This window comes from Bison bison, unplaced genomic scaffold, assembly GCF_000754665.1.
Source record: "Bison bison bison isolate TAMUID 2011002044 unplaced genomic scaffold, Bison_UMD1.0 scf7180017864263, whole genome shotgun sequence".
Taxonomy (NCBI): domain Eukaryota; kingdom Metazoa; phylum Chordata; class Mammalia; order Artiodactyla; family Bovidae; genus Bison; species Bison bison.
The window spans coordinates 5,853,863-5,880,976 of NW_011494835.1; the positions used below are offsets into that span (position 1 = coordinate 5,853,863).

General features: G+C 38.0%; 1 protein-coding gene across 1 annotated transcript in view; it reads left to right on the forward strand.

Annotated features, from left to right (window-relative positions):
• PPP3CA (protein phosphatase 3, catalytic subunit, alpha isozyme) overlaps positions 1-27,114 on the forward strand; it is a 150,435-nt gene that overhangs the window by 101,025 nt on the left and 22,296 nt on the right. Inside the window, exons 7-9 of the mRNA XM_010848290.1 lie at positions 2,019-2,113; positions 19,751-19,876; positions 22,479-22,553. Of these exons, the coding sequence (XP_010846592.1) occupies positions 2,019-2,113; positions 19,751-19,876; positions 22,479-22,553 (296 nt within the window). The remainder of the gene's footprint in view (positions 1-2,018; positions 2,114-19,750; positions 19,877-22,478; positions 22,554-27,114) is intronic.

Sequence of the window (27,114 nt, forward strand, 5' to 3'; positions counted from 1 at the left end):
GACTTTATTTTTTGGGGCTCCAAAATCACTGCAGATGGTGACTGCAGCCATGAAATTAAAAGACGCTTACTCCTTGGAAGGAAAGTTATGACCGACCTAGATAGCATATTCAAAAGCAGAGACATTACTTTGCCAACTAAGGTTCGTCTAGTCAAGGCTATGGTTTTTCCTGTGGTCATGTATGGATGTGAGAGTTGGACTGTGAAGAAGGCTGAGCGCCGAAGAATTGATGCTTTTGAACTGTGGTGTTGGAGAAGACTCTTGAGAGGCCCTTGGACTGCAAGGAGATCCAACCAGTCCATTCTGAAGGAGATCAGCCCTAGGATTTCTTTGGAAGGAATGATGCTAAAGCTGAAACTCCAGTACTTTGGCCACCTCATGCAAACATTGGAAAAGACTCTGATACTGGGAGGGATTGGGGGCAGGAGGAGAAGGGGATGACAGAGGATGAGATGGCTGGATGGCATCATTGACTCGATGGACGTGAGTCTGAGTGAACTCTGGGAGTTGGTGATGGACAGGGAGGCCTGGCGTGCTGCAATTCATGGGGTCGCAAAGAGTCAGGCACGACTGAGCAACTGATCTGATCTGATCTGATACCCAGCCAATCAAGTCCTCAAATAATCTTTTTCACTTTGGGGGCAATGGTGTCACTGTTGTTTTTTGGCTGACTGTCCCAACTGAACATGTTCATAGCATGTTTATCTTAATCCCACAATAGACCTGAAATCCATCTGCTTATTTGAAAATAGGTTAAGTGCATCAGTTAAAATCAACAAATATATATGTTTAAAATGAGCAGTTGATTGATTCATTAGGAAAAATTGAGGTTACATCATCCAGATTCTTTGTTTTTATTTATTGTTAATTAAGCACAGTCAGCCACACTTTATAAAGTCAGGACACTAGGGTTAAGAGTGCCACCATCCTTTACATTCTGATTTTCTGCCAACAAAGCTCAGTTCCATAAGCAGAATAAATACTTTGAGGCCATTCCGAAAGATTTTTAAGAGGGTATTGTCTCCTGGGAAAAGTAGTATCAAAATATTTGTAAAATTAGAAATTTTAAGGGGATTATTTATCTATCCAAAGGTGCTGTTTGAGGCCCATTTAGAACTCAGCTAAATTAGGCATGATTAGGCTGCCAGAAATTACTGACACAAAATAACCAAAGAATGATAAAATTTTGTTTTGCACTTTAGGAATTTTTCTAAATTGATATTCCTAAAATCTGTCACATAGAAGTCATGATATACCTTATCACCTTGATGGAAAAGAACCAAATCTCCTGTATTTTTTGATTATTTGAGGACTAGAGTCTTATTTTTGTCTCAGTGGGAGAAAAACAACTGGATTGTTGATTTATTTCCAAAGATCTTGAAGATGTTTCATTACTGATTGATTAAATGTTTATATGCTGAGATTATAATCTTTGACCTACAGAAACCAGAAGAGACTGGTAATAAATAAAATTCTAAAACAGAAGCAATTTCGGCTTGTAAAACCCATATATTTAACCAGATGTTCTTTAAAAAGCAGATCAGCCTAGGCATAATGGATTTATATAGCCATAATAGAATATTATAGATAAATAGAATAATCAGCTTGGTAATTAGTGGTGAAGTTTCTATATTACTCTGCTTGTTTAGTCTTTTTATGTTAAAAATATTGGCATGGAAAACATGGTAGGTCAGATATCTATGTGCAAAAAGTGTGGCCTCTGTCCTCTCTATTGAACATATAGAAATGAATTATGATTTTTCACTGAATTCCACCCTCCCTGGGTATACTAACCTTAGAAAAGACCTATTTGGAAATTGTACACGTGACTCTGTGTTTTCATTGTCACCCTGAAATGAATTGAAATCTCTGTGTAACAGACTTTAATGAGAAAATTTTAATGTTACATAATTGAATTCTCTTTGAATGCTAAAAATTTAATTTTGTATTTCTAAATCTATAATGTGATATATTTTTCATACTTAGCCTTGTTTTAACTTGCATTTAATTGTTTTTAGGTACCGCATGTACAGGAAAAGCCAAACAACAGGCTTCCCCTCTCTCATTACAATTTTTTCAGCACCAAATTACTTAGATGTATACAATAACAAAGGTGAGTGTTTTCAAATCCCTCTGTATAGTATGTGCTGTCTTTTGGTTTGGTTTTAATGAAGCCTTTTTAGTCATTCTTTTTCTCCCTATCTTTTCGTTTATTGTCTGATACAAACGTTGTGATTATCTTCAGAGTTCCAAGTTCAGTTGGTCAGAAGTGAGGCCCAGGCACTGTTACTTTTTAATCGTTCTCTAGGGGACATTGGAAAAGACTCTGATGCTGGGAGGGATTGGGGGCAGGAGGAGAAGGGGACGACAGAGAATGAGATGGCTGGATGGCATCACCAACTCGATGGACGTGAGTCTGAGTGAACTCCGGGAGTTGGTGATGGACAGGGAGGCCTGGCGTGCTGCGATTCATGGGGTCGCAAAGAGTCGGACACGACTGAGCGACTGAACTGAACTGAACTGAGGAGACTCTAAGGTATAGGAGGGTAGACAGCTACTGCTCTGTTAGGTGTAGGCTTTCAAAGAAAGAACAACTGAAGAGTAATCCAAAATCATGCTTCTTAGGAAGGCTAGGGATTTAAATAAGATCGGTGGGAATGCCACAGGTAAAGGATTGAGAAAAATAAGAAAAAGAAACTATCGCTTGAAATCCAAGTTCAGATTTCATCTATTGAGACCCAGCACTAATCAGATCTTGTGCTAGGTAAGTATATTACTTTTGAATACTTACTTAAATGTCATTTCTTTTTAAAAATTTGAATTAAACTTTAAATATCATTTCCCCCGCAGAGTAAGTCTCTATGGTAATTGCCTTGCCCAAGATCAGTCAGTCAGGTAGTGATGGATCTGAACAGGTAACAGGAACCTGGAGGGCTACAGTCCACGGAATCGCAAGAGTCAGACAGGACTGACGACTGAACAACAGCAGCAGAAAGTCAAACCCTTCAGTCCACTCAACAAGGGATGATTTTTCTAGAATGGTCAGGGAGGGCCTTGTTGAAGATAAAATACAATCTGAACGTGGGAGAATGGTTAGCGTTTGATTAGAAAGAGGGAAAAATAAAGTCAAAGCCACTGTTTTTGCAACTTGTTTCTTTTTCAGCAGCAAACACTTTGTTTTCCAGACAAAATCTCCATCTTGAAGCCTCTTATGTAAAATCAGTAAGAAGTAGTTCCCTTTGATTGCAAAAGCCTTCTTCATCTTCTACCAGAAATTCCCTTGTGGTACATATAAGAAATGCAAGAACTCATTAGGTTGTCTTCATGACCCACTGTGATCGTGTTATTTACCAAAAGTATATAAAATATGAACATGTATGTTTGTACTGTTTTATAGCATTAAGCATTTTTTTTTCTGTTACATCTATTGAAGACAGTGCCCACATGAATAATTTTCTTGACAGAGTTTGATTACTAAGTAGCATGTACTATACTTACAAGCTTTTTAAAAATTAAGGGAAAAAAAAAAAACTCAAAACAGGGGAAGAGGGGAAAGGAGAGAGAGAACTGGGATTTTACTCCATGGAAACAGACCTAGCCTTTATCCATTCATCAGAATGCTAAGCAGTGCAGTTTTGCTTGAGACCAATAGCAATTTCTCGAATAAGATATGCATTGCTTCTTTGTCTATGGTTCTGATTTAACAAGGTAGAAACTTAAAAAACAATAGACATCAGGGCATTGCTGTCTTTGAGGTTCTGTGGTTCGTTCGCTTTTGCCTTTAGGGCAGACCACAATCTCCCAGGGAGGGGAGAGAAGCATTTCATTTTGGGAACCTTTTCATAAAAGAAAAGTCTCCTGAGAGAAAAAGATAAACTGATAGGAAGAAGAAAGATATATTCTCCAGTTTGAGCACAGTTTCAAAAGACCTTTGTGTAAAATCTCTAAAGTACTTTCAAGCTATTATGCTAACACTGTGTACAGTATGTGGGAGTGGGAGTTAGCTATTCACTGTTGAAGGGAGGATTTGAATAAAATAAATGTTAACGAGAATTTTAAAAGGCAGTGCAGTCAAACTGGGCTGCAAGCACCTTCAGAACACAATCAATGGAAAGAAATAATGGTAAAGAATTTCTGAGTTAACCATTTGATTCTTAGAAACAGATGATCATAAAGGCCTCTGGAATTATAACCTCGTAGTTTTGATTTGATTTTTAAAACTCTTGCGAATTAAGGCAGCAGTAATAGCTCTGGAAAAATGAAAGAATAAGGAAAAATAAGTTTATTCTGCTGTCTCTTTTTTTGATTGAAGTATAGTTGATTTACAGTGTCATGTTAAAGTATACAGCAAAATGATTCAGTTATACATATATATTTTTTTTCTTTTTCAGACTCTTTGCCCTTATAGGTTATTATAATATGCTGAATAGAGTTCCCTGTGCTATACAGTAGGTCCTTGTTGGTTATCCTATGTATGGTAGTGTGTATCCGTTAATCCCATTCTCCTAATTTATCCCTCCCCTCCTGCCCTCTTTGGTAACCATACGTTTGTTTTCTATCTCTGTGAGTCTATTCTGTCTAAAAACTGATAATAATCCTATGATCAGCCTTATGTTTAAATGTCCAGTCGTTCTGATTAGTAGTTCACACTTGCCTGCGATTAAAAACGGCTTTCAGAACTCAGTGAGGACTTTACATGTCCCACCCCGTACTCCATTCCACGGCCCACTTCAATCCATCCCACTCTTATCTTTTCCAGTCTGCACTAACACAGGCGAACAGCTCGCCCATCTTCCTGCTTCGGTTTCCTCATTCTGACAAGCCCTGCTTACTCCTGCAAGATGCCAGGACCAAAGATGTAGCTCTGAACCACAACTTTGCCATCAAACAACTAACTCATCTAAATGTATTGACAAATGGTGACATCTCTGTAAAAGGAGAAAAAAATTTCTCTTGTGAATAATAGATGAAATTACTTTGAAACAGAATGTTGTGCACTATTAAGATATTATAATCACTGAATATTTTATGTTGCTCTAACAATGCCACGTGTCTGGGTGGGATTTCCCCGTGGCTGGCAGCGTACTCCTCTTCAGCTTCATAGTTATGATTTTATTTTATGGGTCAGTCTACCTTGGTGACCTATCTCTCTGCTTCCTTCTGTGTGAACCCTTTACTTAAGCCAAATTATTCTGCTCATTGTCCTGAACAACTTTCAGCTTTCCTGTTCACATTTTTTTTCCTACCCACTTCTTTCCATATCTATCTAGAATACTTGTCTTGCTCTTCTCTTCCCATCGGAATGGACTAGACCCCCCTCCAGTCTTTGTGCTGGTTGGTCTTAACACCGGCAGTACCAATCATTTGCCCTTGTATTTAGCATTTACTTTTGTTTCTTGTTAGCTTTTCCATGCATTCCTATAAAATTCCCAATCATATTATAATTAGTTTGAATCAGAGGCTTTTTGATACACATTATAAAGTCAAATAGCATGCCTTATGTACAGTACACAGCCAATATGCGCATTGATCAAAACATTTTCTTTCTGGGAACTAAAAGCAAGATAGTGCCCAAAAGTATCCTATCAGTATTGACCCTCGGAGCTTTATCTCTCTTTAAATTGCTGCTGTAACCAGTGCTGATATCCTTTCTCAGTTGGAGTTAAACTTATACGCAGAGCACTTAGCACCTTTGGATTGTTTTTCTCCTGTGAAGATGTTGCTCTAAGGGAAAAGCGATTTCACAATTACCCAGGTACACTCAACAGAAGAAAAATGCAGTAATGGCATGTAGCTACTTCTCCTCCCCCTCTTTCTCCTCCTCATTCTTTTTCTTCTTTTTCAAACTAATTTTCCACCACATGAAAATGACTTCAACCTCATCCACATGCAACAAACCTTTATTGAGAATTAACTGTATACCAACTACTATGCCTGGTACTAGGAATATAAAATAAACAACACAGACATGGTCCTTTCTCTAGTGGGGTTTATAATCTAGTAGTGTGATAGATTGGAGAAGGCAATGGCACCCCACTCCAGTACTCTTGCCTGGAAAATCCCATGGACGGAGGAGCCTGGTAGGCTGCAATCCATGGGGTCGCTAAGAGTCAGACACGACTGAGCGACTTCACTTTCACTTTTCACTTTCATGCATTGGAGAAGGAAACGGCAACCAACTCCAGTGTTCTTGCCTGGAGAATCCCAGGGACGGGGGAGCCTGGTGGGCTGCCTGCCATCTATGGGCTCGCATAGAGTCAGACACGACTAAAGTGACTTAGCATAGCATAGTGTGATAGATGTTCAATAAAGAATTTCACCATTAATTATGTAAGTATATTTACAAAATCCTACAAAGAAAAGAGTGGTATGCAAGGAGAGTGGAAATTAGCTGGTGGCAACCAAAAAAAGCTTAACTGAGAAAGTGACACATAAGCAATCTTAGGGTGAAATCTCTCAGTGTTAAAAAGTACCATGGCAGATATGAATTCTGCTTTAAACAATTCAGTTTAGCTGAAAACTGTAATAAACCTCTTTTAAAAAGTGTTTTTTAAACCTTTATGTCTCTGGTGATTATAGCTGTGCTTCAAAAATACCAAATTGTAGTAGATTCCCATATAGTGCCAGTTCTCTATAGTTCAGATGACTTTTCATATGGGTGAGTAAGTGGCTCGATGGGTGGATATATGCCATGAAAGTGTTAGTCGCTCAGTCATGTCTGGCTTTTTGTGACCCCATGGACTGTAGCCCACCAGGCTCCTCTGTCCATGAAATTCTTCAGGCAAGAATACTGGAGTGGGTAGCCATTCTCTTCTCCAGGGGAACTTCCTAACCCAGGTATCAAACCTTGGACTCATGAATAGCAGGCTGATTCTTTACCATCAGAGCCACCAGGGAAGCCCTGGATGTGTACTGTAGACATATAGATATATAGACCAGGGGCACACAGCTCAGTTCTAAGAAAAACTACTGACAGTGAAATGAGCTAGTTAAGTAAGATTTATTAAATAAAATGTATTTGGGATTTGAGAGGAAAATCTAAATGGTTACATAACTAATGTAGTATCAAGACCAAAGATTAAAATGACAATCAGAAAAAAAGTCAATTCAGTGTTAAAGTAGCTGAAGGAAGAGGATGGACAAGAAAAGCATTGTTCACTAGAATTTTGAGAGGTTTTTTTTTTTTTTGCAAAAGTCTACCCTTTTTGTTAGAAAAAAAACATAATATAATGTTTGAAACTTGACAGCTTGATAAAATTGCTTAACGAAAAGTATTGTAGTCTTACCAAAGCTTGCAGTTTCAACATCCTTGAATATTTTCCAATCAAAAAGTAGACAGGGGCTTCAGGAAGACAAGCATTTATAAATTAAAAGATAATGTATACTTGGCAGGAAGATATCATTGTACGAGAGGCTCGAATTGTTAATGTAATGAACCCAGGTAGGCATCTGATTGGCAGTCGTGATTTGAATTCCAGGAGCAAAGGCAGCATTTCTGATGCCTCCTTGCCCTGCGGCTCTCCCAGCAGGGGCTCTCGGTCCTCAGGGACCCACCAGCATCACACGGTGGCCTTGCCAGGCCTGAGAAGCCCATCCCCGCTGCACCACAGTCCTTTCACACTGGGAACTTTTTTTACCATTCAGGAGTAACTTCCACAAGCAGAGATAGCTGGTACCCGCCTGGTTCAGGAGTCAAATAAGAACCAGCTAGATTCGATCCTTATCCTGAGTGGAAGAGGGAGATGGGCAGGGGCGTTTTTGGAAGGCACCAGTCATTGTCCAGGCAACCTGAGTAGCACCTTTTCTCTCTGTATATACCGTGTTTAAAAGCTTAGTTCCCTGCAAAGACCGCCCACATTTTATAACAAGGGACCATTTCTGTAGAGTCTGAGGCCTTCCTTAAGCATGGGCATGACCTTTAGCCTTGACTAAACATTTGGAAACACTTTGAAGCATTTGCAACCACAGCCATAACTGTGATCCCTAGTTGCCTTACAAATTGGATAAAATTAATCTAGAGACTTTGTCCAACGGCAATAGTTTTCACAGCCTTTACTTTATCCCTGCGGTCATCTCACATCTAAAGGTTTTCTTAATTGGCCTTGAGCAACTATTTGGCCAGTTCACTTATTTCAGTATAGAAAATGTAAATACGTATTCATGGTAGCATTTTCTTATTTGGTACTTGCTAACAAATGTTAGAGCAAAACAATAAGATACACTCCCACCAAAAATATTCATTTCTTTGTTTATTTGATTAACATGAGTATTTGCAGAATTATACACCCCAAGAAGATAACTTCTTAATAATGGTTATTAAACCTAGCACAGTCCACCAAGAAACAGTATGGAATATAAGAGTCTATGAAGGAGCAAAGCAGAAACCATGAAAAAACTGTTAGTATTAGCTTCCTTTACTATCAGTATGAGATGGTAAAAAAGAAATTTAGGTAGACATTTAAAGGTCAAGAGAACTTGAAGTTAGAAGATTTTGATTGGGGTTTTCAGAGAAATCACTTCTCTGAGATAAATGGATAAAACTAACCACAGAAAGATTTCAATAGAATGGCCCCTTTACACTGCCTTATATAACCAAGACTTCAATATGTGGAACTGATCTGTGTTGTGATTTCCTATACCTATAGCAATAGTAATAACTAATAATATTGAACATATACCATTGCCAGACAGTGATCTACATTTCCATGAATAAACTCATTTAATCTTTCAATGATTCTATGAACTACATTATAATTTTGAGTTCATTGATGAGAAACTGGGACAGAGGAGTTACATACTTTTGCCAAGGCCCGTACAAGCTGGTCAGGGATTAGCACTGAGGCTGAAATTCAGCAGTCTGACTCCAGGGCCCACAAGTTAACCACCTCCTGTGCCCTTGTGGATCACCTTTGTTATGTGAAAGCTTTCTGGGCAGTGTTTGCCCTGATCCTCTATTCAGCTTTCAGCTTATTGTTTAGGTGACTGACTATTCTTCAATAAGAAAGGAAAAGCTTTTGAAATGAAGAGTCATTTGTTACCACTTTAAAATTGCATGAGTGTTATACATCCAAGTATATACATTATTAAAAGAATAAAGTTAGAGTATCTTTTATACTATTCTGAAATATATAATTTCTCCCTTGAAAAGATACCCTCCCCACCCCCACCCCACCTCACGCTTTTGCTTTTGTTTGACTCTGCTATGAAAGTGTCATTGCCGGAGGCCACTTTCTAAATAGATTAGTTTTAATCCAGCAGTCACCTTGCTTACATTTAAACATTTAATTAATGGGAAGTGAAAGTGAAGGTGTTCGTGTGTCTCAGTCTTTGCGACCCCATGAGCTGTAGCCCGCCTGGCTCCTCTGTCCATGTGGTGAAATAGAAAATCAAGACTTAAAACTTAGGAACTACTCTCACTATATATTTTAATTAAATTAAGCTACATATAATCTATATATCTTTGCTCTAACAAATGACCTGGATTTCTTAACCAACACCACTACAGGATTGTTCATTTCAGCAGTTTTCAACAAAATAAGTATAGGTTTCGCTGGTGGCTCAGGTGGTAAAAAACCTGCCTGCAATATGGGAGACCTGGGTTCAATCCCTGGGTCAGGAAGATCCCCTGGAGAAGGAACTGGCAACCCCCTCCAGTATTCTTGCCTGGAGAATCCCGTGGACAGAGGAGCCTGACAGACTGCAGTCCATGGGGCCACAAAGAGTCAGACACGACTGAGCAACTAACACACACACAGCAAAGTATTATATGGCAGTGGGTGAGGTAATCCTCACTTTTGGCCACCTGATGAGGACAGCTGACTCATTGGAAAAGACCTTGGAAAGCTGGGAAATATTGAAGGCAAAAGGAGGAGAGGGGTGCAGAGGATAAGATGGTTAGATAGCATCACCAGTGGACTCAATGGACATGAACTTGAGCAAACTCTGGGAGGAAGTCGTGAAGGACAGGGGAGCCTGGCATGTTGCAGTTCACGGGAGGTCACAAAGAGTTGGACGTGGCTTAGTGACTGGATAACAGTCTTCATTTTTCACCAAGTTCCACCCGTAGAATCAGTGCTCTGTGAACCTTTATCTGGGGATGCAGACAAGACCTCCAGCGAAGCTGAGTTCTCCATCCAGATACACTGTCAGTGGTCTGCTGTCATTTGGACAAGACCCATTAAGCCTCACATCTTGAGGGGTTACGTTTCATTTTCTCACAGATGGTGTGAAGATTCTTAACCTGAACTAAAACCAACTTCTCTAAAAGTCTAATTGTCAGTAAGGCATTTAACAGAAGGTCAAACAGGAACCATATGTATGTAACAAGTTAAAGACATGAGTCAATGGATTATCACTTCCTTTTCATTATCTAGAGATTCTAGACCTTCAAGAGACTCAATGACTTACTTCCACGAATAAAGTAGATGACCAAAAAAAAAAAATAGTAGATATCAAGTATATGAGCTTAATATTAACTCAGTTCCAAGGAGATAATATTAACTAGTTGCCAAGCAACCGAGAACCATTGCAAGCTACAGCTTATGGCTTGACACCAAGTACAAGGTGGAAGAGTGTTCTATAATCGCATGCAGATACAGAAACAGATACAGATAAGATACAGGTACTAGTTTTCAAAGTGCATCCCACGAAGTGAAAGTGAAGTTGCTCAGTCATGTCCGGACTCTTTGCGACCCCATGGGCTGTAGCCTTCCGTCCATGGGATTTTCCAGGCAAGAGTACTGGAGTGGGTTGCCATTTCCTTCTCCAAGGTACACTTAAACCCTTGTTATATATTTGGAGTGGATATCAACAATAAGAGCAAGGAGAAGGGGGTGACAGAGGATGAGATGGTTGGATGGCATCATCTATTCAATGGACATGTGTTTGAGCAAAATCCGGGAGATAGTGAAGGACAGGGAAGGCTGGTGTGCTGCAGTCCATGGGGTTGCAAAGAGTCAGACACAGCTGAGCGACTGAAAAATAACCACAATGGACACAGTGTTTCCTATGTCCATGCCATCTCCTTCAATATTTTAAAGCTTTAGCTAAATCTCTCTCATTTAGTCAGGGTTGATTAAGTCATATTTTAGCATTGTAATAGTATAGATTAGAACTTAAAGGAATGTTATCAGTTCAAACTGATAGGGAAATCAAAACTGCCAATGACTCCTTCTTATTGACTTAGCAAAAAATATTTTACAGTAGCAATTCAAATTCTCTTGATGAAATTATAATGGTAGAAATGATTCACAGTGCTTGACTGGACTTGAGCTAATTCCAAGGATCAATTTTTGGCTCAAATTCTCTGGATCCTAATATAATGATGTGACACATGAGGTAAGAATTGTAAAATGGCAAAATTATTAAAAATAGATAGCTATTCTCTCCTCCAGGAATTTAAAACTGAGTCGTGATACTTTACATTTTTCAGGTGCCAAAGATTTTATCTGATTGTATATATTATGAATATTAACATATATGTTATTAATATTTTATTTGATTTTCATACTCTAAATATGACAGAACAGCTCATAATTATGGGCTTTCCTGGTGGCTCAGGTGGTAAAAAAATCTGCCTGCAATGCAGGAGACTTGGGTTTGATCCCTGGTTTGGGTTGATTCCCTGGAGAAGGACATGGCAACCCACTCCAGTATTCTTGCCTGGAGAATCCCCATGAACAGAGGAACCTGGTGGGCGACAGTCCATGAGGTCGCAGGGAATTGGACAGGACTGAGCAACTAAGCACGCAGCATGGTGCAACTCAAATAAATAATGAGAAACATTTGCTCATGATCACATAGTCACTGTGTGATAGAGACAGTATGATTTCTACTCTTATCTATTTTAGACTCTTACAGTTTTGAAACAGAATTCAGCCTCTGAAGTGGCATATTACTTTTTCCCAAAATTCTTTCAAGCATTCTTGAGACTTCCATTCATGTGTGGTTGGTTATATTTTTAATATCCTCACAAGTTACATGTTTTGTGTTTTAAATTTTTTCTTTATTTTTTCTTTCTTCACCTATCTTCCTTCTTTCTTTCCTTCTTCTTTTTTTCAATCTTGTCATTCTTTTCTCTCTGTCTTCCCTTAAACTTTTACTTCAACCAACTATTGACCATTAACCATGTGCAAGGTATGGTACAAGGCACAATAAAAGAAAACAAGAGAGATCTATGCCCTCTTCCTCCCTTCTATCATCTACCTTCCACTTACTTTACTCAAAACTTTGTGTTTGAATAATACTTGATTCACAGTTTGCCAATGCAGTGTTAAGAAGGAAAACCCATAACACACATACAGTCATTCAGTGACACACAGACATAATCATAAGATTGGCTCAGACAACTTCACAAATACATCTAGTACAGTCACCTGCCTTGTGTAAGATAATATCATCTGCATTTTATGTAGGAGACTTGTGACAAAGCTAAAGAAGGTGTTATAGGTGCCGTGAAAGAGGCATGTACAGGGTAAGAGGAAGAATAAGGGTATAGGCATAAAAGAGTTATATATACAGAAACACGTGTGTGTATTTCCATAAGTACAAAGTCATTAGCTCTTAGCTTCAAGATAATTACATATACCTACTATTTGTATCCAGGCATACTAAAATATTTCAAGTTGGTGAACTTCAGTCATTATTGTGGAAGTCACTAAGCATTGCCTGTGAGATACGCTATCTTAAGTATTGAGTGATTTGAGCATTAAATTAAAAAACACACACTAAAGTTTATTATTATGACAAAATTACCTATAAATTGAAGACTTGAAGTCCCTCTTAATAAATGACTTGCATACTTACTTTTACCTGAACTTATGAGCCATAGAGTAAGAGTGAGTTATAAGAACAGCCTTTGCTCACCAACTATAACAACCCTCATGAACTGGTAAATTACCTTTGACCTACGTCATGCCTTTTACCTGGGCTACTAATAATAAAAAAGGAATCATTTTAAAACAAAATCCATCAGGCAAGTACAGGACATGGAGAAGGAAAAAAAAAAAGGAGAACAAGAGTTAGAAATCAGATTTCTAAATGGAAGGAATCAGAGAGATTGTATTCATGGATGCTATAACGTGTAGTGTGATAACTAGGCATTTATGTAAATGTACATATATGTCTTCCCAAATTTTTAAATTAAAATTGTCCCCCACCCAAAAGTAATCTTTATGGAAAAATATATATTTGAAAAAGCATACCAACATAATCTTAAAACACCACCAAAGGACATTTTGAGTACATAGTCCTACCTCAAGAATTTTATCCATCAAGCTATCATGCCTCCTTCTGTGATGGTAGGACTTTGCCAAAAGAACACACTGATGCTAGTTTTTCTACTAGGGCATCTGTGGGTAGAAGAGTTGAAAGGAAAAAACATCCTGGGACTATTATGCCTGTTTTTTTCTTGCTATTTCTGGTTCTGGATGTCTTACAGTGATTCTGAAGAGCCCTCCTTTGCTTTCCTCTCATCTTTGTTTCTTTTCTGTCCTTCCATCCTGTCTTTTGAAGGGGGCAGTACACGGTCAATTAAAGTTAAAGAGATGAAAAATGTTAGCAGAAGGGTCAAAAGAATAAACTTCATCATTCCTCTTCTGGTGGGCTCTTCTCTGCTATTGAACAACCCTACTAGTAGTGTTGAGAATGCCTGAGGTATGTTGGGAGTATTACAGTTACTAATCTGAAGGCTTTCAGAAAAGGAGCTCTGTGTTTCTCTTGAAATCCACTTGGAATGTGTTCAGCCCATGATTTGGTGAGCTAGTCAAATGCATCTTGTCAGCAATATTTTGCTTGTTGTCTTCAGTTGCCCACTTGTGTCTCACTCTTTGAGACCACATGGACTGCAGCACTCTCCTGGAGCAAACTCACGTCCACTGAGTCAGTGATGCCATCCAACCATTTCATCCTCTGTTGCCCCCTTCTCCTCCTACCTTCAGTCTTTCCCATCATCAGGGTCTTTTCCAATGAGTCGGCTTTTCACCTCTAGTGGCTAAAGTATTGGAGCTTCAGCTTCAGCATCAGTCCTTCCAATGAATATTCAGGGTTGATTTCCTTTAGGATTGACTACTTTGATCTTGAAGTCCAAGAGACTCTCAAGAGTCTTCTTTATCACCACAGTCGAATATTTAGATAACTTCTCTTAAACTAGAAGCTCTCTTTTGACCTTATGTCTTTGTCATTCACTGCTCTGTCATCAGCCTCCCTGGTGATGGCAATTGTAAAGAAGATGCTGAGATGTGTTACCAAGTTTTTGTGAAATACTAGGTTTTGTGTCTCATCAAAATTTCCATTTTTGAGTAAGAGAGATCCCTTTAATTTACAGATTTGGATTTGGTCTAGCAAGTTAGTGCGTGGTTTGATAGAGAAAAGACTGAATTAAAATCTAGATGCTGTTCCTCAGGTTTCACTATATTAGAGGGCCTTGTTATATCACTAGATATGATAGAGGTCCAGTGCCCCTTCCTATTCCCAACTGGGAGCAGTCTCTTTGTTGCTGATTTTATATCTGTCTTCTGCATAAGCAAGATGGGACCAGTTAATTGGATAGCTTTCCTGCCATAATTTTGGTATCAGAAAAAGAACTGGCAGTCAGGTCTCCAGATCCAAACAGATTAATACTCTTTGTCTTATACCAGATTTCTTCTGACTGTTCTTCACACCTGCATGTGCAGTGGAAGAGCATTTGTGCCGTGCTGTCTGGTCTGTTCTGAATTATGGTCAGTAACCTAAGGCCCGTATATGTGTCATCTTCTGTCCCCTGGCCTCTAATACAGTTGTTAAAGGACACAAGGTCATGTATAATTGCCAGCAGAATAAAGGAGGCCCTTGATGATAGACTTCGTTCTTTTTTCCTCTCTCTTTCTCAGACAAGATCTCAGGAGGTGGTCTCAAGTGATTCTTGAAGTACAACCGTTTGTATTATTTATGTGGCCGGTGGAGATAAGTGTCTTTCAAATACTTCACAGGAGAGCATCCTGTTAGGGCTATAGTTGAGCTTCGTAATTCCAGTGACAGAGGCAGGTGGCAGGGGCGGAGGATGTGGGAGGTGGAAGATGAAACGTTAACTGTGAATTTCGTGACTGGATATTTGGGACTGTTCTGGTTTGAATTTTTTTATATATTTTTGTGATATATATATTATGCAAAAAAATCAAAAGTCATAAGTTATTAATGTAAGATTATTCAAGAAGTGTATTTGCATGAGTATTTTATATGGCTGAAGAAGAGAATGCATATTGCTGCATTTGCATCTTTAAATGAAAGCTATTTTTTTAATATATTGAAAATTAAGGGAAAAGGTTCTATTAACGGCTTTTAGAATTACTGAGAACATTCATCAATCTTTGCATTAATGATGAGAGCTTCGTTCCAGAAGTCGGTTAACATTATTCAGATCTGAAAGAGGTTGTGTAAATTATCCAAATAAACCCAAGTAGTAAAAAGTGAGGTAACTGAGACGCAGAGACATTAAGTGTTCTTGGGTCTTGTGAGTAATTCATGACAGCATTCATCCTTCAGCCTGGGCGCCTGGGCTTCCCGTCCAGTGCTCCCTTTTTTAAAAAAGGAATGAACGTGGAAGGAGACTCTGTGTCCAGCACTTGGTAGACCTGGAGTGATTTATGCAGTTAGGGTGAGAATATTGTGGAAAACTGAAAAGATGAGGGACTTCAGATTCAAAACCAAACTGAGGTTTGCTGCTTCTCATCTGTGACCTTGGGCAAATAACCTCTCTGCTTATTTTGAAAATGTAAATAAGAACCACTTTTTTGAGAGATATTGTGAAGGTATTTGCTTATTAAACACCAAATACAGTGCCTGGTATAGAGCAGATGGGCTTCCCCAGCGGCACTAGTGATAAAGAACCCACCAGCCAATGCGGGAGACATAAGGGACATGGGTTCAATCCCTGGGTCAGGAAGATCCCCTGGAGGAGGGCATGGCAACCCACTCCAGTATTCTTGCCTGGAGCATCCCATGGACAGTGGAGCCTCGTGGGCTACAGTCCATGGGGTCACAGAGAGTCAGACAAGACTGAAATGATCAAGCCCGAGCACAGGAACACATAGAGCAGATGCTTAGAAAATGTAGCCTCTATTAAATGGTATTATTTCTGTTGCTAATAAACAAAAATAAAATCTGTAAACAGTATCTGCATTATCGGTAGGCACGTGGATAAATTGTGTTGAGCCAGTGTCAAATGAATAAATGCTTTGTGTCACCAGTGACAAAACAGAACTTCTGCTTTATCTATTGGACAAGCTTTATCCACACTAGTGAATGTGCACCGTATTTCATTTTTCTCAAACATGGATTTTGGCAAAAAGCTAAAACATCTTTAATTATGAACATCATATTCAAAGTTAAATTGGTATAATAGCTCGGACTGGAATTCAAATATTGATCACTTAGGAGAGACAGAGGGATGTTAGAAAGAGGATGGATTTGGTGTCAGTAAAAGCTGAGTTTGAATTGGGAGTAAAATCTTCTAGTTCCTTGTTGCATGATCCTGAGACAGTTATTTTACTTCTCAACCTCAGATCCTTAGTCTAGTCTATAGCATGAGGGCAGTCACATCTGTTTTTCAGATTCGTAGTAAGGACTAAATGACATATTATCGAAAGCCTCCCTTTTCTCCTGGGTACTCTCAGTTATAACATTTATTTATCTCTTCCTGCTGCACCATCCTAAGCTAATAAAAAGTGGGGAAAACTTAGAGAAGAAATTACTCTTCAAAAAGACAACTTAGAACCTAAAAGATTCTTTCGAAGACAGGAAGATCCATTCCTACTAAGAATATGCAGTATTTAAAAATAGTATAAATACCATTTCCATGAAGCTGGTGCTCAGAGACCAGGCAGCTAAGCTGAAAGGACTTCACCTTTCTAATCTCACAAAGGTGATGTTGTCATTTGCCCTGATTTTTTCGTTTTGCATGTTTTTAATACTGTGTGAATGTATCCTTAGGCCAAATGACATATCGAATCAATGATAGGATAATGAAAAAAGAATGCAAAGAAGAATGAGTTTACAGAAGTGTATGGAGGATTCAGTATTCTATAGGAAGGCAGTAACTCAGTGTTGAATGTACCATCTGTAATACTTGTCCCCAAACCATCTGTGATTCTGTTCTCTGGAATTGGGTTGGTCAGCCTGAAATATGATTCAAAGAAAAAACCTCACTCTTATCAAGTATGATTTTTGTTAATGGTAAGCTGCTGAAAACATCCACTTATTGTTCAGCTGCAGTATGATGTATGTAGTATGCAAATCACAGAAAACTATACATTCTTCCCATACTCTGCACTGATCATCCCCCCCCAAGATTATATTAGTTCTGAGCCACACTTTAACAGTCGCATTGCTGATGTGACAGACATCCAGAATACGATGTACAGGTTGAGGAAAAGGTCAAAGGATTAGGAGGAATTTTCTTGAAAAAGATTGTGGGGGAAATATCAAGATATGTCCTTAGCTTTTGAGCATCTATACTAAGAAGATGGTATGTGAAACAAGCATTGTTATTGTTCATTCACTGAGTCATGTCTGACCCTTTGTGACTCCAAGGACTGCAGCACGCCAGGCTCCTCTGTCCTCCACTATCTCCCAGAGTTTGTTTTAGATTCAGGTCCATTGAGTTGGTGATGCTATCTAACCATCTCACACTCTGCTGCCGCCTTCTGTTGCCCTCAATCTTTCCCAGCATCAGGGTCTTTTCCAATGAATAGACTTTTCTCATCAGGTGGCCAAAATACTGGAGCTTCAGCTTCAGCATCAGTCCTTCTGATGAATATTCAGGGTTGATTTCCTTTAGGATTGACTGGTTTGATCTCCTTGCAGTCCAAGGGACTCTCAAGAGTCTTCTCCAGTAATGCAATTCAAAAGTATCAATTCTTCAGCACTCAAACATAAATACTATTAAGTCTGCTGAAGGGTACTTTTCCTTACAGACACAGGGAGACATTGGGCATATATGTATATACATAGAATTCTTGTATTTAAATTAAATAATAAATGCAAATAGAGCTTTAAGTCAAGGGCTTTGGGAATTTAGAGGAAAGACACTCATCAGAAGAAATCAGGAAAGATTTCAAAGAGGGGATAGTGCTTGAGCTGGGCACCAAGGTCTGGGAAGAATTTGGAAATTCAGAGATTCTGAGAAAACATTCAAAGTAAAAGAAAAATGTGGAGCTATGAAAGCAATGTTAAGTTAAAGATATCATCAAGTAAGAAGAAAAGATGTTAGTGCAGACACTGATGCAAAAGCTCAAATCTAGTAAACTTCCAGTAATTTAAAAAAAAAAAAGATTTTTAAGGCCTGTGTTTATGCATAGGAATCACATGCTATAACTAATCCTTCACTTATAAAGTCAGCCTAAAAATTTTAAGGTAGTGAAATGATTAATTTTTCTATATTTTAAACCCCCAGACAAAGCCATAAAAAAACTCATTTGACATCATCTTAGGATGGCAACCCACTCCAGTGTTCTTGCCTGGAGAATCCCAAGGACAGCAGAACCTGGTGGGCTGCCGTCTATGGGGTTGCACAGAGTCGGACACGACTGAAGCGACTTAGCAGTAGCATCAGGATCTGTTCAGTAATTTCTGCTAAGAAAATGCTAATCATGGGCTTCCTAAGTGGCTTTATGGTAAAGAATCCACCTGCAGTGCAGGAGCCGCAGAAGATGCTAGTTCAAATCCGGGATCAGGAAGATCCCCTGGAGGAGGGAATGGCAACCCACTCCAGAATTCATGCCTAGAGAATCCCAGGAACAGAGAAGCCTAGCGGGCTACAGTCCATAGCGTTGCAAAGATTTGGACACAACTGAAGTGACTTAGCACGCACACACAGATGCTAATCATGCCATCATAGAAAGTCTGCAATATGAGAGTATTGTTCTTAATGTTTAAAGAAACAGAAGTGTACTTGTTCTGTATTTTTCCAGAAGGGAGAACTAAGATCAGTAAGTAGTAAAGCTTTTGCTTCATTGAAAGTATTCACAGAGACCTGCTCACACTGTGTCCTGATTGCTATAGATGAAATTCTGAACCTGGTTAGAAGGCAGATCAGCTGTGCTCTTAGCATCTCTTCACCCATAACATTCTATATGAGTATCAATCCAGCCTACAGACACCAGACAAACCAGAGTAAAGCAAGCAGATTTATTTTCCTATTCTTTGCGGATGGTGCATCCTTTTCGGAAGTCAAGGGTGGAGTCAGATACCAGCATATTATTTAAGGCAGAATTCAATCCAAACGTTTTACTTTATTAAGTCAAGATTGCAGTCTAATTTAAACTGTTTGTACAACTGTTATGAGTTCTACTGGGGAAAAAAAGTGTGGTTTAAAAGCAGTAGAAATAAATTCTGTTCAGATATTTGAGATTATTATATTGCACTAACTTACCTATGCCACTTTTATTTGTCTCATCAAATTTTAAATAAGACTAAAATATTCTTGGCTGCAAAAAAGCTTAATCCAATTCCTGGTGTTTGATTAACTATTTTTTATATATATTTGCCAAATTATAATGAATTTTCATATATGGCATTCATATATTTTGCAGTTACATATCACGCTGAGTGAAGATTAAATCCATAACTAGTATAAACATTCATGACAGATGAAGCTATTTGCCTTGATATTTTGGAGCTTAAGTCAATTAGTTGCATTCTCTTGATCAACTCAAGCCATTTGTAGAAGCAGAAATATATGCTTGTGAATCTAATTTCCTTCTTTTTGTTTTTTCAGCTGCAGTATTGAAGTATGAGAACAATGTCATGAATATCAGGCAATTCAACTGTTCTCCTCATCCATACTGGCTTCCAAATTTCATGGATGTTTTCACCTGGTCCCTGCCGTTTGTTGGGGAAAAAGGTGTGTTGTGGAATCCTGGGATGTTCTTTTTTTTTCTTTTTCTTTAGATATATTTAAAACAAATTTTTGTACAATGTTGCATTGGTTTCTGTTACAACAGTGCAAATCAGCCATTATTATACATACCTCCCCTGGCTTCCTAGCCTGCCTCCTCTCCCCTCATTCCATCCCTCCAGGTCATCACAGGGCACTGGACGGGGCTGTCTCTGCTACACGGCAACTTCACACCAGCTATCCGTCTTACACCTGGCAGTGTATGTATGTTGGTGTTACATAAAATGATATGAGAAGGAAGGAGAAAACTTGTGGCTCTTTTACCATGAAATGTTCAGAAAGAGAAAGCCTTTGGTCTAACCAATAAAACTCACAAGCTGCACCATAGGAGCAGAAATTTGAAAGTGTGTCATTGTACATATTATTAACATGTAATGGATGGAATTAAGGGGGAAATAAAAGAAATGAGAACTATTAGGATAATTTACATAATCTTATTAGAATAATCCAACTTAAAGTAACAAATTCATAGTTTTGACTGGCTTCAAGCTATAATAATGGCTACCTTCTCTTCTTACCCCTTTGTATTATAATTCAAAAGTTCTATTTTATTTTACAAACTACCAAATTAAAAGGTTGAGATAACCAGGCTTTCCTCACATTTCTGATGTTAATAATAATCATTGAATGAAAGTGATTAATGTTTACAATATTTTGAAACACAGCATGTACAATAACAACAACAACAACAAAATAGTTCATTATAATAATGGCTTGACAGCAAAGAATCCACCTGCAATGTAGGAGACATGGGTTGGATCCCTGGGTTGGGAAGATCCCCTGGAGGAGGAAATGGTGACCCACTCCAGTATTCTTGCCTGAAAAATCCTATGGACAGAGGAGCCTGCCACGATGGGTGGCAAAGAGTTGGACACAACTGAGCAACTGATTGGTGATAAATATTGTGACCATTAGATGAGAAAAATGTATATTTTAAAAGTTGTTTATTAGCATGCTCCAGTTTTTCAGAAGAATTGGTCTTTTCTTTCTTTCCTTCAGTCCCCCTTTATTTGTTTTTTTGTATTTTGACCTAAACTGCAACAAAAATTTTGAGGAAAAGCCTGCACCCACTGAACTTGAGTTTTCCATTCAGGAGGCATGATGGTGATAGTCTGGATCATTCCTCAAGCCAAGTCTTGAGCATCACAGAGAAAGGGAATAGACATTGTAATAAACATAAGAGCCGGCACTTGTTTTAGAAAAATAATGGCCTGTGGGGGAATTTTAGAGAAAAGCTGTGCATTTTTCTGAAATATTGTGTATTTACATTCATACATATATGTAATATATTAATATGTATAATATTTTCCTACAATCCTTGTTTTTTTCTTTAAATATCCTTTAATGATTAAACCCAAGAAGTTATGAATTGTCATCAAAGAAGTCTTCCCCTTCAACACCAAAACAAGTCAAAAGTAAATTTTAAGAGTCAGTAAATTTTAATTTTAAGAGATAAATGGTCCCAGTTCTACTCCATGTCACCACTTCCTTGCACCCATCAGATCATAGCATGGACAGAAAAGCACTGAGAATCCTGACAACTATCCTTGAACACCCTTCATGTGGGTTGTTGCCATTAATTAATCAGATTTTTTGAACATCTGTAACAAAAGAATATAGTAATATATGTGTGTACATAACTTATTTTTGATAATGAAACTGAAGCTCTGGGTTAATGTTGGCCCCACTGAAGTTTCACCCTTTCACATATATCTTTAATGCTAGAAGAACATTGATTTTAAAACTGAACTCTTGAAGAAATACTGGACAAGCTTCTTTTCACACTCATGATAGAACCCAACCTAACTTTTAAAAATGTTTAACGCAAATAACATGTAACTTAGTATAAAGCGTTGCAGTACTAATTTCTGTGTATAATGCTTTTATACAGCCCTCTTTTAATCTATTTACTCAAGTAAATTTCTTATTAGACTTATCTAAGCTTCATTTGTAAAACCTTTTTGAAAATGAAATTTAATGATATATATATATATCAACACATTAATTTTTTAAATCAATATTCTCAAAGCTATGTCAAATATATTAGTTCATCAATTATCAGTTTTTTGTAAACACAAGCCATATTTCTATCACTAAACTGAGTTCTCTGGGGGACTAAAAATTAAAAAGAGCTCCAGCATTCACTTGATCCCTATGAACCTAATGTTTGTAACCTTGTCTAAATCTAACAGCATTTTTGCACAAATAAATAAAAATTAAAAAGCATTTTCTCCTTCATAGATGTATACTATATACACATCCACATTTTTCTTCGGTCCACTGTCTATTGACTGATACCTGGTCAATGTTTCCATTAGATTTTGTAGGCATGAGCTGATAATTTTAATAATATAAAGTCTACATAGAAACACAAAGCCTGATATCTTTTATGATCTGAATTTTATAAAAACTATTATGCAGGAAATTCCATCTTCAATATAGGTAAGAATGTTACTGCCAAGCCTGCTCATTAACAGTGCCAGAGTAATAATTAATATTACAGTAAATGTTTTAGACTATTTTTTCTTTCTTTCCTTTGTCTCCTCAGTGACTGAGATGCTGGTAAATGTCCTCAACATCTGCTCAGACGATGAACTAGGGTCAGAAGAAGATGGATTTGATGGTAAGAGCCTTGAGCCTTTGAGCTAATTCAGTTTACTAGGTAGTTACTTGGCATCTTACAGATAACCCTAAGAATAAATTTCTAAGATTCAGATTATGTGTAAATAATATACTGTTGAGAATGAACAATGTTATGATATTTTATAGTTGCTTTGAAGAAATATAAGAAACAAAATCCATGAGAGAATTTTCCCATCACCTTGAAAACATAGTTGAAGCAGTTAAGTACTTTAATAACCATCTTTCAGTAGCTCACATTGCTAAGTCACTTTTCTGGCTCTTTTAGTGCAATTGTTCCTGTCAGTTATTCAAATTTTGATGTCTATGATAAAACATAACTTACACATTGACATATTGATATTTATGTCAACTTAATATCTGTTCATATCTGTAATAATTAAATAAATTATTAGGTTTTTTTATTACTGTTTTTTAAAAATACTATTTTGTATTTGTTACCTTCAGGGAGTACACTTTCTATAAAAGACAAAGATTCCTGATGTGGATAGAGAGAAAAATTACTCTGGCTCTTACAAAAGGGCCCTAAAAGGGATGGTAATATACAAAAATGTAGTTGGAAGAGGAAAGTGCAAGAGCAAAATTCATTTCCATAAATGTTTAACATGTGCCTACTCTGCACAGGGCACTCAGGATTCCAAAATGCATTAAAGACTTAAGAAGAAGTTTCAGTCTGATTGGAGAGACTGATGTGTAAACATAAAATATCAATAAAGTAAGACATTATCAAATAAAAGGGAATGGTAGCAGTGGAAACTAGATATTGTGGAAAGTTTAAATTGATACAATTTTTGCCTTTTGAAACTGTACATGTGTAAAATGAAGCAAGAATGTAGCCTTTTCTGAAAGTTACTGTCTGAACAGCATGATTTAATATTTATTTGAGCTTAATACAAATCACATCTAATTTGTATTAGAATACCTAACTAACTCTTAGAGTACCTAAGTCTTTGCAGAATACCTAACTCTTTAGGCAAAAATAAAATGAAAGTGTCCATTCACTCACATACATACAGTCTATATACTTAGGTAAATTTAAAGTGTACAATTATTTCTACTATCTCAAGGTTTTTCTCCTTCCTTAACTTCTCTTGTCTTCATTACTTGTCTCCATGTTACTATTCTTTAGTCATATATCACACTGCAAGGGAATGTACAATACAGGGAAGAAAAGAATTTTTTTAAACTTTTACTAGATTAGAAGAGCTAAAAAAAATAGTTTGTAAGAACTTTCTTAAGTAAACATATTGATATATTTTAAAATATTCAGAAAACCAGTGGATGTTCTGTGCTTTATCCAGATTCTAGCTGTTTCATATGTTAAAGCCACAGTTTGCCATTGTTAACTTTTCCAGGTATAGTTAGATGGTTATATACCATATATAACTATCTATATATATTAGATAGTTATAATACCATCTAAGAGATACTAAATCTTCCTAATGGAAGGTTAGAAAGATATTCTTTTTCCCTCAAGAAAGAATACTAACCTGATGAAATTTAAATCTTAAAAGTCAACAAGCATTTTGTAATAGATACCTTTTACTATGTTTCTGTAACTCCTCAAAAAAGAAGATTAAGTAGCATTAATACAGAGGTGTTGCTCTGTAAACAAATCTCTGTTTTAGCAAGGTTTATTGACCAATAATATTAAATATATAGCACATGGTATGAAATAAGTAGCCCTGCATATGATTGTAATTACATGTTAATTCACTCATTCAGTAAATATATATTGAGCACCTACTGTGTGCTGCCAGATCCTAAAGCCAAAAGCACCTGCTCATTTCAACAGTGCTGGTGTCCTGCACAGTTGAGTATCACCAAGACTGGCTCAGGTTTACTTCATTTAGTGAGTTCCTTTACCCACTTGCTTAGTCACTAACATGAAAGGATGCATTTTGGAACTTCCTCTGCTTTAAAATAATTAGTTCTAATCAATGTGCTGTGGTCATCAGCAGTTGCTTTTAAACCTGTTCATGCCAATGATAGAAGTGCGTGTCCTTTTCAGGGCACTTGGAAGAATTCTTTTCTTTCTAAGCAGACCAGTGCTCTTACTCAGTTCAGTTCAGTCGCTCAGTCGCGTCTGACTCTTTGCGACCCCATGAATCGCAGCACGCCAGGCCTCCCTATCCATCACCAACCCCCGGAGTTCACTCAGACTCACGTCCATCGAGTCGGTGATGCCATCCAGCCATCTCATCCTCTGTCGTCCCCTTCTCCTCCTGCCCCCAACTCCTCCCAGCATCGGAGTCTTTTCCAATGAGTCAGCTCTTCACATGAGGTGGCCAAAGTACTGGAGTTTCAGCTTCAGCATCATTCCTTCCAAAGAAATCCCAGGGCCGATCTCCTTCAGAATGGACAGGTTGGACCTCCTTGCAGTCCAAGGGACTCTCAAGAGTCTTCTCCAACACCACACTTCAAAAGCATCAATTCTTCAGCGCTCAGCCTTCTTCACAGTCCAACTCTCACATCCATACATGACCACTGGAAAAACCATAGCCTTGACTAGCAGGACCTTTGTTGGCAAAGTAATGTCTCTGCTTTTGAATATGCTATCTAGGTTGGTCATACCTTTCCTTCCAAGGAGTAAGCATCTTTTAATTTCATGGCTGCAGTCACCATCTGCAGTGATTTTGGAGCCCCAAAAAATAAAGTCTGACACTGTTTCCACTGTTTCCCCATCTATTTCCCAAGAAGTGATGGGACCGGATGCCATGATCTTTGTTTTCTGAATGTTGAGCTTTGAGCCAACTTTTTCACTCTCCACTTTCACTTTCATCAAGAGGCTTTTTATTCCTCGTCACTTTCTGCCGTAAGGGTGGGGTCGTCCACTACCATGTTTGAATCTTAGATCATTTCTGCAGAGAAACAGCTCCAACTTCTAAATGCTCATATCTCATAAATTTGAGAATTTATGAGAAAGAAAAAGGAAAACAGAAGTAAAGTTTTCGTTAAAAATGTGTTTAACTTAGGGTGGTATACATTTCAGAGTAAATCATCAGAAATGTTCTTTAGTGCTTTATTTACCATGACACAGAAATTATGGATTTCCTCAAAGCTGCTCAGAGAACAACTTGAGAATCTTCCCAGAACTATTTAACTCTTTGGGGGACAAGAGTTTATTGAGAACTTATCTTGTAGGTTTTTTTTTTTTTTTTGCTCTTTTTGTATGATGTTATTTTCAACCTGAGGATCAAGGTTCCATTCTCCCACCCTGTTCCTCCTTTAGGCAGCCTGCAGTGTCTGTTTCTCTCTGGGGCCTGGCCCTATGTTCTATCAGTCCAGAGGTGAAAGCAGGAATCAGAAGACATCAAAGGACTTAATTAAAGCTCTTCCTTAACTTGCTGCATATTCTAAAGAGAAGACATCTCTTGATGAGTCTTTATCAAACCTTTCTCCATATTTTGCTTGATATCCAACATCAGCTATAAAATCCAGGGTAGTAATGGTGCCTTTGCCTGGTGGCTCAGTGGTAATGAATCTGCCTGTTTCAGTGCAGGAGAGCAGGTTTGATTTCTGGGTCGGGAAGATCCCCTGGAGAAGAAAATGGCAACCCACTTCAGTATTCTTGCCTGGGAAACCCCATGGACAGAGGAGCCTGGCGGGCTACAGCCCATGGACTTGCAGAGTCAGACATGACCTAGTGAATAAACAACAATGGGCCTTTACAGACCGTGCCTCTCAGAGGACCTTATCAAGGGGCTTGTTAGTTTTATAAAGTCTGTCACGGATAGGAATTCTCCTCATGTCCTTGAGGAGTGCTAGGTGTGGGGTCCGTTTTGCTTCTTTTCCTGTGGGTTCTGTCAGCTCTCCTTCACCACTTGACAATGAACGTGGCCACAGCTAACGCTTAGGTGTTAGGCATCATTCCAAGTGGTTTATCTGTATTAACTCTTACCCTTTTGACCAGCAAAAACTATGAATTATCTTATGGAAATTTCCTAGGTGATTTATATTGTCCCTAATCCTCAAGACAACTTTTTGATATAGGTGCTATGATTATCCTGGTTTTCCATACAGAGCTCAGGGCAGTGAGGTTAAAACCTAAGGTCAAAGAGCTAGTGAACTCATGGAGCCTGGATTCATGCCAATGTCTGCCTGTTTCTCAGACTCTTGAACTTTCCACAAGCTATTGTTATAGTGCTTGAATTGTTAACAGCATGATGAGCTTCCTTTTTTTTTTTTTTTTGCAAAACAACACTATTAGCGAAACATAATATACTTTAGTTTGTTCTGTTAAATAGCCATAAAATAAAGAAATAGATTTTTTGCACAATCATTTGACCATGAAAGTCAGAGCAAATAAAATAGTTTTGTTTTACTCCTTTAACCTTAATTCACTCCAAGAAGTTATGTGTTTGATAATGAGAAAAATTTTATTGCATCTGAATAGACAAAAAGTCTCCTGGCTTGCCTAGGCTTCTGCTGGGTAGAAATCGTGTCATGAATTTCTGCTCCTCAGCTTCTGCCTTACAAATAAAGGAATTTGATAGCCTGTCTAGAAAAAGATCACTGTTTTAAATTGGTCTGTGGTTCTTTTC